At 36.1% G+C, this 17501-nt stretch overlaps 1 protein-coding gene across 2 annotated transcripts in view; it reads left to right on the top strand.

Moving 5' to 3' along the window:
- Window positions 1-17501, top strand: part of Rint1 (RAD50 interactor 1) — a 58233-nt gene that overhangs the window by 29744 nt on the left and 10988 nt on the right. For both annotated transcript variants that reach the window (XM_069835062.1, XM_069835061.1), the window contains 3 exons: window positions 9333-9556; window positions 14487-14652; window positions 14733-14866. In XM_069835062.1, coding sequence (XP_069691163.1) covers window positions 9333-9556; window positions 14487-14652; window positions 14733-14866 — 524 coding nt within the window. The remainder of the gene's footprint in view (window positions 1-9332; window positions 9557-14486; window positions 14653-14732; window positions 14867-17501) is intronic.

The following is a 17501-nucleotide window of genomic DNA, read 5'->3' as shown; positions in this document are numbered from 1 at the left end:
CCAAGCGCTCTGACCACTGAGCTACGCCGAATTCAATCCACGGCACCGGATCGAATTCTCCTCCTTCAATGTTCCCCGGCGCCGGAGCGAATTTTTCTACTCAAATATTAATTGTCAATATTACAGATATTATTCTGTAGGCTATGACAAATTAATAAATCTATCAAATTTATTCTATTCTCTTAGAGACGAACCCACACTTCTAGAACTGTCGCTTCTCACTTTTCGAGTAAGTACAGTCTACATCTTCACTATGCATAATTGTATTTCTTGGATGTACTTTTCTGCCATGGACATCCGTTTCTAGTTCATCTCTTTATAGACTACTGTTATCAGCATCACTTCCTCTCCCACGGCACAAATGTCTAATATAAAAACTCAGAAACGTAAATCCAGATGAGTTGGAAGACTCCTCCAAGCTTCGTCAGAGAGTTGTCTCTGTGTTCCACCTGACTAAACCTCTAGTTAGACCTAACTTCTTCAGGAGTGGACCAAGGCACTCAGCATCTCTCTTAGTCCATTCTTTGTCCAGTTTCAATGTACCCATCCAAAGTATTTCCCAACACATTAGTACGAGGTCTGACATAATCCATTCACATTCCTTCTGGAATCGACTGAGACATTCCAACTCACGTCTTCAAACCCTTTATACCTCCATGCACTGACTCATGATGCCTTTATTTTTGGTCACAGGATCAGGAAATACGAGGGTTGTTTGTAAAGCTCACAGCCTGACATAGAAATTAAACTGGAACTATTCTGAAACAATCTTTATTTCTAAACATAATCACCTTGAGATTCACACACCAGTCTGCAATACTGCTATACCCTTCTTGTACCCAGATTCCTCGAGGTCTGCAAAAAAGCCTTCTGCTGCTGCATTTGACGAAAATTTCTTCCCAGACAAGTGAGATTTGAGTTTTGGGGAAAGAAAGAAGTCTGAAGATGCGAGATCTGGTGCTTGGCCGAGGGGGGGGGGGTTGCGATAACAATTCGAACCATAGTTCGTGTAGTTTAGCAACCACAATTGCAGACATGTGGGCAGGTGCATTATCGTGATTAAACAAAACTTTCTTTTTGACCATACTCGACCTCTTCTCGCGAATTTTCCCTTTCAGTTGCTGCAGGAGATTTGAATAATATTCTCCGGTTATTGTTCTCCCCTTTGCTAGATAGCCAATCATGATTAGCCTCTTAGAATCCCAGAACACGGATGCCACGACTTTCCCAGCTGATTGAACAGATTTTGCTTTCCTTGAAGGCGAAGAATCACTGTACTTCCATTGTTTTGACTGGTGTTTTATCTCTGGTATGTAGTAGTGAATCCAGGTTTCATCAGTGGTCACAAACCATCTAAAAAAATCGGGCGTATTTTTCTCGAATCGAACCAGACAATTCCTCGAAATTTTATATCAGACGTGCTTTTGTTCTGGTATTAACAGACACAGAACCCACCTTGCGGAGACCTTGGACATGACTAAGACATTGACTAAGATGTGGCATACCCATTCAGTTGAGATATGTATAACCTCGCTAATTTCCCACACATTCAGTCAACGACCATTCAACACCATATCATATATTATTTTTTCCACAATTTTTTCACATGTTGCTGTTACTAGACGCCCACTGCAAGAGTCGTCTTCCACACTCTCTCGACCATGTTTAATTAGTTCTGCCTTTTTTTCACAGTCGTAAATGGTGGAGCAGATTTCCCCATTATAGCATCCATGTCTGCTTTAATTTCTGTTGGACTCCTTTCCCTTTTTACGAAATATTTAATGACAGCACGAAGCTTGATATTTTTCATTTTTGCCACTCTATTCGGCTTACTAACTTCAAAATCAAACTACACAAAATATAGTCAAGAGAAAATTATGATTTTTCTTGCTTGAACTAATGTAAAATGACCGCTAACAATGGTGGCATTGTTGACACGTTTTCAATGTCATCTATATGTCAGGCAACGAACTTTTCAAATGCATCTCTTATATATAGTGACCAGATTTTTAAGGTAAAAAACCGAGACACTTCTTAGATGCGAGATATCAAACACAAATTTTACAAGCTGAAATTCAGGCAATTAAATCTGCAAATTTATGTTTTTGTGATAGAAGAAATAAGTATAAAAATATTAAATTTGCTCTATTTTATTGCTAATGGAACAAGAGTAACACATACAAGTTGCCATACCTTGAAACACTAAGTTGATAACTCTTTAAACAAGCGGGCTCAGATTCAAATCCTGGTTGGTACAAGTTATCTGGTTAAGGTTTTTTCCGGGGTTTTTCCTCAACCCATTAAGAGCAAATGCTGGGTAACTTTCGGTGCTAGACTCATTTCTCTGGTATTATCACCTTCGTCTCACTCAGATGCTAGATAACAATAGCAGTAGCGTCGTAAAATAACACAATCAAAACAAATAACCCTTTAATTACGTATGTTGCATGTACTTCCCAGAACTATAGATTTGTGATATTTTCTGTTGAGTTAGTATCCAAGTGAAGAAGTCGACACAAAAGAGATTAAAATGAATTTTAACAATTAATGTTTTAACTAAATTTAGGGAAGCATGGTTCTTTTGTTCAGTCTAATAAATGTTTATAAGTTTGAAAACACATTCCAGACTTGCGTTGCTCCCTGGAAGACACAACAAATACTCAGAAAATAAAGTGTTGTCCAAAGTAACAAAGTTTTCTTTATACTTTCGTGCAATACAATTTCATCTGTCAGTCGCATTTCTTTTTTCACATTCTGTTGACTCAGATTAATAACTGCAGCTTTTTATAACTGAGTGAACTCATCAAACAAGAAATTTTCACTGACATTTTCTGATGATGCTTTATACTTTGCCGATGAAATGTTTATACTCTTTTCTATTTCATCCCGCATTAATTTCATCTTGAGAGTGGTCCATTCAAATAATTTGAGCTTCTTACCATGGTCGATATCTTGATGTACTCTACACAATTAATGAAAAAAGTATCAGTATAAGTTCCAAATTGAGATGATGTAATACACTGCTGCTCTTCGTCTAATTTATGAAATAAATCTCTCACAGCAGAAGTATTGACCATGCTCTAACAGTGGCTATGAATTTGGATGACCTCTATCTAATGTAGCCTATAGAGTGCCATCCTGGTATTACCTTTGAATAACTGAGAAAAACTATGAAAATGTTAGGATACCAGGTGTCAGTGTTTAAACCACCACAACTTATGAATATGGTTGGTTGGCTGGCTGATTGGTTGGTTGATTGATTGCTTACTACTCCAGATGGGGTGGATGTAGTTCTTCTTGGACTGTCTAATCTGGCAGTGCAAGAATTCAATTTTTGATCTGAGGGCTCAATGATGGGATAATATACAAGAATGATGACAGCAGAGTTGATCTTCTGTCAAGTGACTAGATGTCCCATTTTGAACGGAACAGTATCGTTTTTCAACTTGGTGTCTCAGTAGATTTTGTTGTGACGCCTCTTTGTCCTGTTTTGTTAGAAAATGGAATTCAGTTTTAGTCTCTATTTTCGTTAACGTAATATTTTAAATTATTATACATACTGAAATCCGTTTATGGCAAGGTAACTATTTTTATGTCCATGATAGCTAAGCTAAGAGTAAAGAGGAAATATAGGAGACTGTGACAATATTCGTTATGAGCAACAACCAATATGGCAATGCTGCTACCCTGTCTACATTTGTTTCCCTTGCTTGAAGCAAGTTGCTTTGCTTCACTAGTTCACTTCGGTTCATTCTCTCAGCAACAACAGTTGGAGTGTACTGTGATGCAAGATTAAAGATGCCGAAACGAAAATGTATGTTCACTACTGTGCTGCAAGAAAGATAAGTGTCTTATGACTTAAAATTTATAGCGAATTTAATGCAATTCAACTCCCAGTAATTCTGTATAGATCAACAAATACTTATTTTCTATCATAGATACACGTTCATAAAGAAAATGCTGACCAATTGTGATGTTCATTGCACCATTTGTAACACCGAATTTTCTGTGTCCCATGGAGGGAAGAGCGACATTGAACAACATCTAAAATCAAACAAACATAAAAATGCAATTGCGGATCCAGAAGTGTAACTTCATTTTTCTGGCCAACTTCAGTAACAGACCATGAACTGCACTTGGCTGTAATTGAAAAGGAGCCTGGGCTTACCACGTGGTTGAAGAAAATCATAGCTTTTGCTCAAATGACTGTGCTTCGGAACTAGTAAGAAATTGGTTTGAACAGAAATTCCCTTGAGGTCGTACAAAGTGTGAAGCCATTGACGTGAATGTACTTGCACCACGTTCTTGTGAAATATTACAGAAGGAATTGAATGAAGTCAGATTTGTTACGGTGTTTACAGATGCTTCTAATCATGGGAAGAAAAAGATTTTTCCTGTTATGGTTAGATACTGCAGGGTGACAGTGTTCGAATTTTGGAGATTTATTAATGTCCTGGGGAAACAGCAGATATTGTTACCGATTATCTGACTGATGTGTTTGCAAAAAACAATTTAAGTAGCAAGATAATTGCATTCTGTGGTGACAATACCAACAGTAATTTTGGTGGAGCAGCACGTAAGGGATCCAGAAATATTTTCCAGAAACTTAAAATGTTATTACATCATGAAATCCTTGACGTTGGATGTGCACAACACAATTAAGACTGCTGCTGATTTTTTACCTATCAATGCGGAACTGATTATTCGGATAATACAGTAGAATCTCGTTAGTACGATTTTCTAGGGACAAAAAAATTTGAACATCATATACGGGAAAACGTACTACTGAAAAACATTTTTTTTATCTGCGTTAAAAACATCATTGGGGCTGTACTTTTCTATAATGGATGGAAGTGTCGTATTTTTCCACAATTCGACGGTGTTATATTTCGACACTTGCAACCTCACCTCGGACGGTTCTTGAACCTGTCAATCCAACCATTTGAAGCTTTGAAGTCCGAAAGCCCCATCTGTACCGCTAAATGCGCTGCCTTAGCATGAACTATGTTGCCATCGATTGGTGTATTCGAAGTGCGGGCTTGTTTGAACAATTTTAATAACATGTTTTCTAATGCTGGAAACTGATCCTCATGTACACGTTTTCTTTTGCCGCGTTTTTCTTTTAAATAAGCTGCTTCGATTATTTTTCTTTTGCTGACTATCATATTCGGTGTTGACAGAGGAATGTTGAGTTTCTGTACAGTATCAACGCGCTTCATGTGTGAATTGTGGTCCACTTCTTGAATTATGCTCCATTTTTCTTCATTCGTAATCTGCCTTACTTTCTTTTTATCCATGGTATACAAACTCGTGGCTTACGTACAAACTTCCACCAACAGTGAAAAAAGTTATTTACGGTACTATCAGACTTCGTCTTCTTTTGTCATCTTCTAACAGAAACTAAGTAGCTGTGTGAGCGTAGGCAGCAGGAGTGAGAATGGGAGAGAGAATGCATCGGAGTGCATGCGATGTGAGATTGTTCATCAATATGGCTGCCAACCACCAAGTTTGTATGCAGTAAATGGAAGACCAGACGTCAAATGTAAAAATGGGTAATTTTAATGTATGTTTACTGGAATTGGGGCTGGGACTTCCAAAAATAGACATACTAAATAGGAAAATGTGGTAATGAGAAACATGCTAACGAGATGCCACTGTATACTACCATTTACACACATACACTATTAGAGTAGAATCACTAAAGGATTTCTGTAGTTTTTCTGAGATTGAATACAGGAAATTGTTAGGTTATAGTAACATCAAGTGGTTAGCATTGATGCCAACACTTGGAAGAGTTCTTGCAATTTTTTAAGGACTGAGGTCATATATTCTTAGTCAGGAAAAATGTCCAGTAATAATGAAAAATTTTTTGAAAACCCACTGGCGAAAATAATTGTTCTTTTTCTGCTCAACCAAGCTACAACTTCCCACCAGGCAGTTCGCCAGGTAGAAAGTGAGTTAACATCACGTGTTGAAATAGCCATGGCACTTTCCAAGTTGAAAGTAAATATGACTGAGAAAGAAAAAGGAGAACAATTTTATCCCAGATGTTGTAAAATGTGTTTTACATGAAATTTGTGGCCGCGGCTGTTTTATCAATTCTACTGATTATTGGAAATGTGGAGTTAAACCCTGGTCCTGGAGATACAGAAGGAAGAGTCTTCAGTGATGAAGTGTTTCAAAGAGAATGGATAAACTATATGAAAGAAACGAGAGAAGACAGACTAAAGGCAAGTGTTCTACTAAACAAAGTAGCAAGTGATATAGATACATTAGTAAACAGGTACACTGAAGTGGAAAAGAAGTTAAAGGAGGTTATCCAAGAGCAGGTGGTGTTAAAATCGATAGTTAAAAAATGGGAAGATGATAGTAGAATTAATAACATTGTAATTTATGGTGTTGAAGAGTGCAATCATGAAAAAGGAATTGATACTGGTTACGTGGTGTTAGAATTATTAACTAAGTATTTCAGTCTAAACTTGGACATAAGTGCGATAAATAACGCGTATAGAGTAGGTAAGGGAAATAAAAGACCAATTATTGTGAAATTGAACAGTTACTTTATCAAAGAACACATCATTGCCAATACGCATCAACTCAAAGGCACAAATATATTCATACAAAATGACTTTGCAAAAGAAATTAGAGAGAAACGAAAGAAGTTAATTCCAATATTAAAAGAAGCTCGAGGTAAAGGATTTAGGGCAACTTTAGTAAAAGATAAAATGAAGATAAACGGAAACATAGTTAACATAGAGTCCTTAAATAATCAAAACATTGAGGATTTATTCAGTTGCGGTAACAAGAACAGAAATAAGGAAATAGAGACTTGTGGAAATAGAGCATCATCTACACCACACATAAACAGAAGAAGTGCATCACGAAACAGGAAGTCTAGAAGCGTAGAGAGGACTAATAAGAATAGTAACTCATCAAGTGGGCAGAAGAAATCAGAAATAACAAATAGAAGAATTGATGAGCTTACGGGAGTGAATGATATTAGAGCATACCTAAGTAAACTAGAGAACACTGTTTTCACAGATCCCTTTAGAAGAAAGAAGAGTGAAGAAGGAAAACTTAGTATGGAGAAGATGCTGGAACCAGTGAAGATGCTGTTTGGGGAGCTGAGGCACAGACTGAGAGAACGACCAGTGAGGGTAGGCTGAGGCGCGCAAGTGAAAACTCAACAAGGAGAAGCGATTGTGGATCAACCGGCAAAGTCAGCGCAAGTGAAGATCAATTTGTAAGAATGCCACATGCCGTTGGTAGTCCGGGGTGCGCGAGAGGAAGTGCTACCATATGGAGGAGCTGTGCGATACCGACCGATGGAGTAGGAGAAGGTGACGAACAGTTATTAATAGGTAAATTGACAAATAGAAACTCTATCAGAAATAAAGTAGATTCAATCAAAACTATAGATACTGAACGAAACTACCTACTAAGAGATAGGCATCAGCAAAGACTAAATTTTCCTAAAATTAGAAACACTTATTATTAATTAAATTAGATAAGCAGACAGGTTTTGAAAAGAAGATAGAATTACGTCAAGGTTTTAAAATAATAAAAATTGAAAATTGAGAATTAGGGTAGTTATTAATGTATTAAGATAGCTATATTATTTAGTAAAGGTTCAGAAGATAATTTTGAGTTTATAAATTGCTTTACTTATATGTCTTAATTTCAATAATAATGCATTTATAATAAATCAGTAGGCATTATAATAGTAATGAATTGATAATGAGTACATGCGACACAATAATGAAACTAAATTGAGGTTGATTATGTAAGCAACTTGTCAAGTTTGTTTTTAAGCAGTATGCGGTAGTCTTCATTGAAGTTACGCAAACGTTTCTGCTGGCAAGGAAATATTGTAAGAAATAAAGACAACCTACATATAGAATGTATCGAGTCAGCTAATTCAGGCTCATGACTTACAGTATGTCGACATCTGATCACCAAATTGGAATAATAAGTTATTATTAAAGTAAGACCTAAATAATTACAATTAAATTGTGAAAAGGAGCAGATAAAATAAGGTTTAATGTCTTAATGGTTATCACGATTGGTTTAAACATGCACTAAAACTAGACGTAAGTGCAAGTTTGAACCAATAAATTATTGAGATTTGCGATAAAATAATGAGTGTAGGAAATTGTATATTTAGTATGTAGAACTACATTTGTTTATAGATCTTTTGTTATATTAAGTTTTGTACTTGTGAACTATATCAATAAAATCAAATCAAATCAAATCAAAATGTGTTTTACATGAATTACAAGATGAAGGTAAGGTGAAAGTAGAGAATTTCCAAAAAGTTGCAAATGGTTTCTATGATTCTTGTATTCAGTACTTAAAAGTCTGGACTGACAGATTTTGAAGTATATAAGAAATTTGTATGGATCTTGCTTAACAAAGTCCTAAAATGGAATGATGTTGAAATATGTATACCTACGATTAAAAATGTATCTGGCGAATCAAATGTTGATGATAATGCCATTTTCAGTGAATTTGTTCATGTTAAGCAATTTGCTACTGCAGACAAAAATCACTCAGTGGAATAATGATGGAAAAGAAGCCCATCTGACATGAGTAGAAATGTTTCACTATTTCTCTTCTAAAAACTTTTCTAACATTGTAAAATTTGGTTATTACTGCCAGGTACTAATGCATCTGTAGTTTTGCAAGCATGAACAAAATATGGACATCAGAAAAAACACAAAAGTTTAAATGCTAAAAGCATTGTTGCTTACCAAAGTCAATCTAAAATACAGTTGGTTTGAGTTTTTCAATTATTTGAAGCAAAAGGAGAAACTTCTGAAGAAAATCCATTCTTCAGAAAAATATGTCCTGTAAAACTATATACCGTAACATGATGTAAAATGTATGTTATTTTTATAGTAAATAGTAATGTTATATGTTGTGTATTCAGTATTATAATAATTTTGCCTTATATTTATAATAAATAGCTAAACGAGCTTATAGTTTTTCTATTTGCTTTAACTTATAGGCCAAATAACAATTAAAAAAGAAGTCACTTGATAAGTGTCCTGTTTTCAGCTTGAGAAAATATGATCACATTATCTTCTGAGCATAAACCCAACAATTTCCTTGCTATTAGTCTCTTTGGTTATGCTTGACAAAATGATTGAAGAAAATGAATAATAAGAATGTAGATCTTGTGAATAACTTGTTAATATAATTATTTAGCTTGTTTTATACAAACTTTTTGATTGGAAGTCAAATATACTGTTTTTCTATTGCACTTGACGACAATAGTTCTGCCTAATACCTTTAGAAGTGTGTTACAAAAGTCTTCACATTGCTTGTTGCAGCACTTTCTGCAGCTGCAGTACTACAAAGTACAGTTTGATAGTGCAGGTGGCCATGGAGATGCAGGACAGAAAGCCAACAGTACGGAGATGGAAGGACTGCAAGGCACAGTTTTCGACGACGTCTTGGGGCTGCTGCTGCATATGAAGGATGAACTCATCAATACACTATGTGAGGCTGTCATGATGGACGTCATGGCACGTAGTCGCGAATACAGGAAGGACAAGTGAGAGCATCAGTCATAAGATTTACGTAGTAATGGCTGTTACGACATTACGGTACGATACTCTGGTAATGCCACGTTTCGGTATCACAGACATAATGGTCACCAGATTATGTTAGCTGTATCGTAGTACTATCCATTATTCGATTTACTGTCTGTATCCTAGCAATGTACATCATTGGTATTCGGTTTAGAATCACTTTAATTTTTATTCTGTCACTACTTTTACAAAATCTTGATTTATAACTAAATTACTTAGTGAAAATGGCAAAAATAATTCAATCCAACAATGCTGTCGAAGGCTGGCACAATAAGTTCCAGGAAACTGTTTCTACACCTCAACCTTCACTCTGAAAATTTATAGATAAGCTCAAAGCAGAACAGAGCGATGTGGGACTAGTCCTGAAACAAGAAGTATATTAACAACCAGGAGCAACTATTAGCTGTAGTGCAAAGATATGAAGAGTATAAGGATGGCGGACAGATGGATATTTGCTTAAGAGCTATAGCGTACACATTGAAATTCAATTCAAGCAAGAACTGTGAAGAAACTGATAGTGAAGACGATCACGAATAACTTGTGCTTATGCCACATAAGTGCTACGTATTCAAACAACGAAAATAAAATGCAGTAAAGAAATTCTGTCTTCTTTCATTCTGACCGAAGAAATGAGTTACCGGTTTCAGTGACCGAAAAATCGTGACCCAAATGTGCTGAGTGACCTAAAAATTCTTACCAATATCCAGAGACCAAAATACAACTTTGAGCGAAAAAACGTCACCCAAATATCAGACACCAATGTATCTGTGACCCATACATACATTGACCAAAGTTGCTGCAAATCAGCACAACTGCTGAATTGTACTTCATAATCTCATTATATCCTCTGATTGAGATCCTGGATAATATGTGTACACTTAATGGCGAAAAGAATGGGCCACCAACAATTTCTAAGTTCCAGATACATAACATTGCACATCCTCATTTCGTCAAAGCCATAGTTCACCAGGTAACACATAAGTAAACCATTCAAATTTGCTGTATTTTGTTTAAGAGTCTAAAATATGTTATAAAATCGAATGGAGGGTTGATTCTAGATACATCAGGGCCTCTGAAGAGTGAAATAATAATAAAATTGATAAATACAAAATCAACCGAAGCAAATATGAACAGGAAAAGCACATATTATACTGAAATGATATTAACAGTCTCAGTAGCATAAGTCGTTATGGCATTGGTCTACTGAACAAGTTAATAGTAGTAGCTCAAAGTTCGAATCTTCCACAATCTTCTTTTCTTAATTACAAATTTGCCATCATATATGTCTCGCAAAGATATAGTTATGTGGCAACATCTCTTAGAATATGCCCAAACTCTAATAAATAATAAATCTCCCTCTCTCTTCCAAGCAATACTCCTGTCTGTTAATAAAACGTTTTGTCTCGTCATTACGCTTGAAGATGGCAGAGAGACAACAACTCCATCAGCAAGTCATTACCCTGGTTCACGTAGGTTATTCTGTGTCGATGGCAACCAGAGAGATTGGAGTCCCATTGTAAACTGCTAAGCAGTGGGCTAAATTTTTTTTTATCGAGAATGGTGAAGTTGTGAATTGTCCCATTCCTGGTCGGCTGCGCATCTCTACAAGGGAAAAGGACGCCATGTTATTGAGAGAAGTTGAGAACCATCCCTTTATAACTGCCTCTCAACTCAAGATGGCGTCCAACTTTCCAGGTTCCCCACACACTGTGAGATGTTTTAGAGAGTGCGGTATACAGTGTCGTCGAGCTGTGAGGAGAGAACATTTGACAATAGAGCATGCCATGGACTGTCTAGCGTATGCTACTCTCCGACAGGACTTCGATTGGAGAAATGTCATTTTCTCCGACGAGGTAATTGTCTCCAGTAGCAACGATGGTCCTGCCTTAGTTTATCATATGGATGGCTATTGATACGATGAATGCTTTGTGAGATGACTTAACAGGTCGGGTTGCATGTTGGGGGTGGATATCATACGATGGGGCAGGACTACTGGAACACATCCACGATCGGTTTACGGCAAGTCTACAAACACATTTTGGCAAATGTAACGATCCCTTCTGTCCAAGAACAATATCCAGAAGGAACACTTTTCTTCCAGCAGGACAATCACTTGGTATACACCACCAACGGGATTCAAAGATGGTTTACGAGGAGGCCTAATGTCGATCTGGTCAACTGACCTCCAAAGTGACCAGATATGAATCTGATTGAAAATTTGTGGGCTACAGTCAAACAGATCCTATGCTCTAATTGGGCAGAACAACCACCCATTCAGACAGCTGACGAATTGTGGAACAGACTCCTCTAGATGCGTGGGAGGAGGTGGCCATGAATTTAAACCTGTTTCATAATCTTGTGGACGAGATACTAGTCCCCATCACAAGACTTTTTTTGTCAATATATTAAGAAATTGTTTGTCTTTTGTTTATTTAATTATTAATTTATGTGTTTTTTAGGATGTGAAACAAGTACTTTTGTTTATACAGGCCAGGTCTCGCCTATTAATAGTGATGGGCAATAATATTTTTACAAGGCAGGCATAACGAAGTTTATTAACAAATGCCATTTCACATTTAAACTAACAAATTAATTAAAAACAAAAAAATAATAATAATTTTACCATACCAGGAGGCAAACTCACAACCTCTGGTACGGATGTCAGAAAATTTTACTACTGGGCCACACACAGCTCGTAAGGTTGACTACGTTGTAGACGGACACAATGCCTTGAAGTGCAGTGCGTTTACACGAGTGAACTTAGCATTTCTATCGACCAAGAGTTGGCCCATTCTTTTTGCCATTAAGTGTACGTCTGTTATTATTATCAGGCAGTACATCTCACTTGATGATATGTGTCAGAGTAAGAATAATTATTTGTATGCATCTGAAGTCTGATTAGTATAATATGTTACTAGTCAGCGATGTATGCAATGGAGGAGGAAAGGAACTGGGCACCCTACCCCAGTGTTGCTGTTTTGGTTGCCTCACGAGTGATATCTTACTTCTCTTCGGACAGTTGGCTAAACAGGAGTACAACATAAGGAGAAAGTATCATAATGTTGCAAAAATCATTTTGGAGATTTTCACAGGAATAACCCAAATCACGTAAAGTGAAGTGTGTAGGCATTAGATACATACATTTTCACGGAATACAAGTTTGCAGCATCTCTGGTATAGAAATAGGTTTTCAACATACTGTCTATCTCTCTCTATACTAATAGTATTCACTAGAAATTAGAGAGCCAAAAGTGAGAAGTAGTAATTTGCCGAGAGCCACAATACATTTCACAGTATTGAAGCTTAACAAAATGCGCGGATTTTTAATTATTAATTTATTTGGCTTATTATTATCATCATTTCAATATGAAGTAACAGAACTAAAACATATTACTGGTATTTTTAAGTTGAAGAGCAGACTCTGCTACCTTATGCAAACTCATATCGATATGAAGAGGTTGATTTGTTGTTTTATTTCTTTTGTAATCTGTTATGAATTTGGAAATTTATAAAATAAAATGTCACATACAGCCAGAAGGCACTCAGCAATCTCCAAATGGCTTAATTTCTGTTACGTGATATGATGGTTTAGTTGCCAGTCCAGATATTACGGACATTTTTAACATTTTCATTTTTCCTATCCTTGATTGAGAATGTAAATGCATGCTATTGCAATGTTTATTAAGATGAAAACATAACTCGTTATTATATCAAGACATAATAAGCACATGAGAAATGGCACTAATTTGCCCCCCCCCTTTTTTTTTAAGAAAACAAATATGTGTCGTTGTTGAACATCTTCATTGGCAATTGGCCCTAATGATGAAGTGTGACCAAAGTTTTCTCCAGTTGCACATTATTACAAGAATTAAAAAAGCAATATTTCTCAGAAAAAGGATAATAATAGTAATCTTAGTTGAAGAGCCGCAATAAATATTTTTGAGGGCCGCATGTGCACGTAATGAGTACCACTGCTCTATACAGTGCCAATTTCTCATAAACTGTTGGACATATTTTGTTTCTATTCCCTATTTACGAGGATATTTAAGCAGAAATATGAAATGCAAACCTTTAAAATCAGCAGTAACTTTGTTTCTTACATAAGATAAAGTGGTAAATGAAATATAATAGCTAGTATGTCTCCAAACCTATTTGTGTCGGAAAAATTAATTATACAGCTTGATTATACACTTTTAACATTTTATATCACTTAAGATTTAGTTATAGAAACAACTTTCTAGTGTTAAATTGTTGGTAAATTACCTTAGTCGACTAATTTCGACTGCACTGTTAGTCACCTTCAGAGCTAGGGAAGTCCTTGCTTGTTTCCTTTGGATTTGGGTGTGTTTGCATCATAACATTTTGTCTGTATTGTCAAATACCACTTTTCTCAAGTATCGGTACCACAGTAAAATAAGTACAAGAGCTAAATACAATGTACGAATAGTTACTTTTATATAAATTTGTGCACATGTAATTATATTGGGTGCACAAAAGTGTTTAATTTATGTATGTCTTTGAATAATAGCCCAGAGAAGTAAACTATGACAAGTTTATCATTAATAACATGATAAAGAATAAAATTGTTACAAAACACTTAAAATGTGATTGCAGTTAATTGTTTCTTATTCAGCACTTTTCGAATGCTATCCAAATGTTATACTTAATTACTGGAATGATAATTATTTTCATGACACCTCTCCTGTTTCGTTATTTTTAATTACGAAAGTGAAAAGAAATGCATTCAGAGAAGTATTAGAGTGAGAATCTCTGTGAGTATCTTTTACTCTTGAGAATGATTTTAAAAAGCACACCAACAGCTAGTGTATAACTCATGTTTCATTCTAGTGAATTTAAATTCGTTTGATGCTCATCAATTGTCTACAATTTCAGGTGGTTTGCAATGCCTTCACCGAAGGAACTAGTGAATCCAACAGTAACTCCGAGTGTGTGCCTCATGTTCCAAGTACTAGCTGAGCGTCTCCACCAACTTCAAGAGCTACTCTCTGTGCCACTGTTCAGCACAGCCTGGCAGACTCTTGCACAACATCTGAACCAGGCATGTAGCAAAAGTAAGAAGACATGGAGTGTCAAATAAGATCATGGTGATCAGCTGACGGTGGTGACTTGTCTTTTCAGTTTGTGTATGAAGAAGTGATTCTGCAGAACAACTTCAATGAGGGTGGTGCTATGCAGTTACAGTATGACATGACCCGAAATATGTTCCCTCTATTTGGACAGTTCACACGTAAACCAGATGTGCATTTTCCACAGTAAGTATTACAGATTTAAGAACCAATTTATGGTCATTCTTATTCAAAGTATGATATTTTCAACAGTTGGAAAATTGTTAGAGTAAGCTAACCTACAAAGGCAATCTCTGTGACTGTATTAAATTTGTCACATCTGTGTAACAATAAAATAGGATTTTTTTCAGTCATTTGATATTTCAAAAGTTGTTGCGATATTTTACAAATACTCTGAAATGAAAATATGTGTCTTTCAATATGGGAAATGTAATATTTATGAGTATTATTAACCCTCCCCTCCCAATGGCAGAGCCCTTAACTTGTTATTCGCCCTGACTAAAAGCAGGTTCATAGATGTTGCTAGTGCCAAGAAGTGTAGACCTCTTAATTCGTCAGAGACTATCCAGAGTGTACCACAGGCGATGAGTCCACATTACACTCGTAATGAGTAATGATAGAAGATTGGTGGAATATCACAGAGAAACCATAGTACTTGGATAAATAAAACTCCTGTGTTGCCTGGATCATGGGCTTGCCCAACACAAGGTGTAAATTCAGGTTAGAGTGGGATTTGAACCCAGACCCCCTGGCTTATAAGCTCAGTGCTCTAGCACTGAGCCACCATGGTGGTTTATTATAACAAAACGTAGGATTTCTAATTTCAGTTGTCATTTAGCTCACTGTTTCACTCAACCATTAAATAAACAGATGTGAGACAAATTTTGCCTTTCACTGACACGATGTATTGGTATTATTCAGTCATTTCCATTATCACCTCACTAACTTCTAATAGTTTTTAATATGAAAGAATGCCTACTTTATAACACATTGCAATGAAATAAAAACAGAATAATGAGCAAAAATGATTTAAACATAAATTTACTTACTTACTTATGGCTTTTAAGGAACCCGCAGGTTCATTGCCGCCCTCACATAAGCCCGCCATCAGTCCCTATCCTATGCAAGATCAATCCAGTCTCCATCATCATATCCCACCTTCCTCAAATCCATTTTAATATTTTCCTACCATCTACTCCACAGTGTACCACAGGCGATGAGTCCACATTACACTCGTAATGAGTAATGATAGAAGATTGGTGGAATGTCACAGAGAAACCATAGTACTTGGATAAATAAAACTACTGTGTTGCCTGGATCATGGGCTTGCCCAACACAAGGTGTAAATTCAGGTTAGAGTGGGATTTGAACCCAGGCCCCCTGGCTTATAATAAAACGTAGGATTTCCAATTTCAGTTGTCATTTAGTTCACTGTTTCACTCAACCATTAAATAAACAGATGTGAGACAAATTTTTCCTTTCACTGACAAGATGTATCCGTATTATTCAGTCATTTCCATTATCACTTCGCTAACTTCTAATAGTTTTTTAATATGAAAGAATGCCTACTTTATAACACATTGCAATGCAATAAAAACTGAGTAATGAGCAAAAATAGTTTAAACATACATTTACTTATTTACTTACTTATGGCTTTTAAGGAACCTGCCCTCACATAAGCCCGCCATCAGTCCCTATCCTGTGCAAGATCAATCCAGTCTCCATCATCATATCCCACCATCCTCAAATCCATGTTAATACTTTCCTACCATCTACATTTCGGCCTCTCAACTAACACACTATATGCATTTCTGGATTTGCCCATACGTGCTACATACTCTGCCCATCTCCAACATCTGGATTTAATGTTCCTAATTATGTCAGGCGAAGAATACAATGCGTGCAGTTGTGTTGTGTAACTTTCTCCGTTCTTCTGTAACTTCATCCCTCTTAGCCCCAAATATTTTTCTAAGCACCTTATTCTCAAACACCCTTAATCTCTATTCCTCTCTCAAAGTGAGAGTCCAAGTTTCACAATCATATAGAATAACTGGTAATATAACTGTTATAATTCTAACTTTGAGCTTAAAACATATATTTAAAATATCAAATATAAGTATATAAAAAAATTTTCTTAAAAATAAATTAATATTCTACTAACCTTCTATTCCGTGAATGGATTAACTATAACTGTATCTCACTGTAGCAGAAGTTAGTACAGTTTAAGAAAGGCTTTGTTTTACAATAATATCCATAATATCTGGTTATGTATGTAGTATAATTTCAACCTCATTGTCGAAAGCATCTCCATTTCTGCTCATACACTGCTTATCCCAGCCAGGGGTGATAAACCTCCCCTCCAAGTTTATTTTCTTAGAAATTATACTTCCAAATGTGACTTACAGTGAGTATTTGAAAGAATTTTGCATATTTTTAAAGAGAATATACATTTATTCAGAGAACATACGCAATGTTTTGGAGTGTCAGAATGTAGCAAAAGACTTCAAGTTTTATTTGTTATATTTAAAATTCCAAGTGATTTCTGTTGGTAATGGAACAGACATCCCACTTGTAGCCATTATCTTTCCACACTCGACTGTCACTGAACAGTGGCACAGAGAGCAGCTCTTGAAGTTGGTGGAGATAGTGGAATATGAGTGTTACTTCTGCAACTGTGGCAATAATTCAGTTTCTGAGCTCATTGACATTTGCAGGAGAGGATGGTACATACACTTGATCTTTAACGAATCTCCATAAGAAAAAGTTCAGAAGTGTAAGATCTTGGGAATGAGGTAGTCATGCTATTGATGCTCCCTGATAC

Source organism: Periplaneta americana, chromosome 9, assembly GCF_040183065.1.
Source record: "Periplaneta americana isolate PAMFEO1 chromosome 9, P.americana_PAMFEO1_priV1, whole genome shotgun sequence".
Taxonomy (NCBI): Eukaryota; Metazoa; Arthropoda; class Insecta; order Blattodea; family Blattidae; genus Periplaneta; species Periplaneta americana.
Note: the sequence above shows the minus strand (reverse complement) of the source record. Positions and strands in the feature narration are given on the sequence as shown.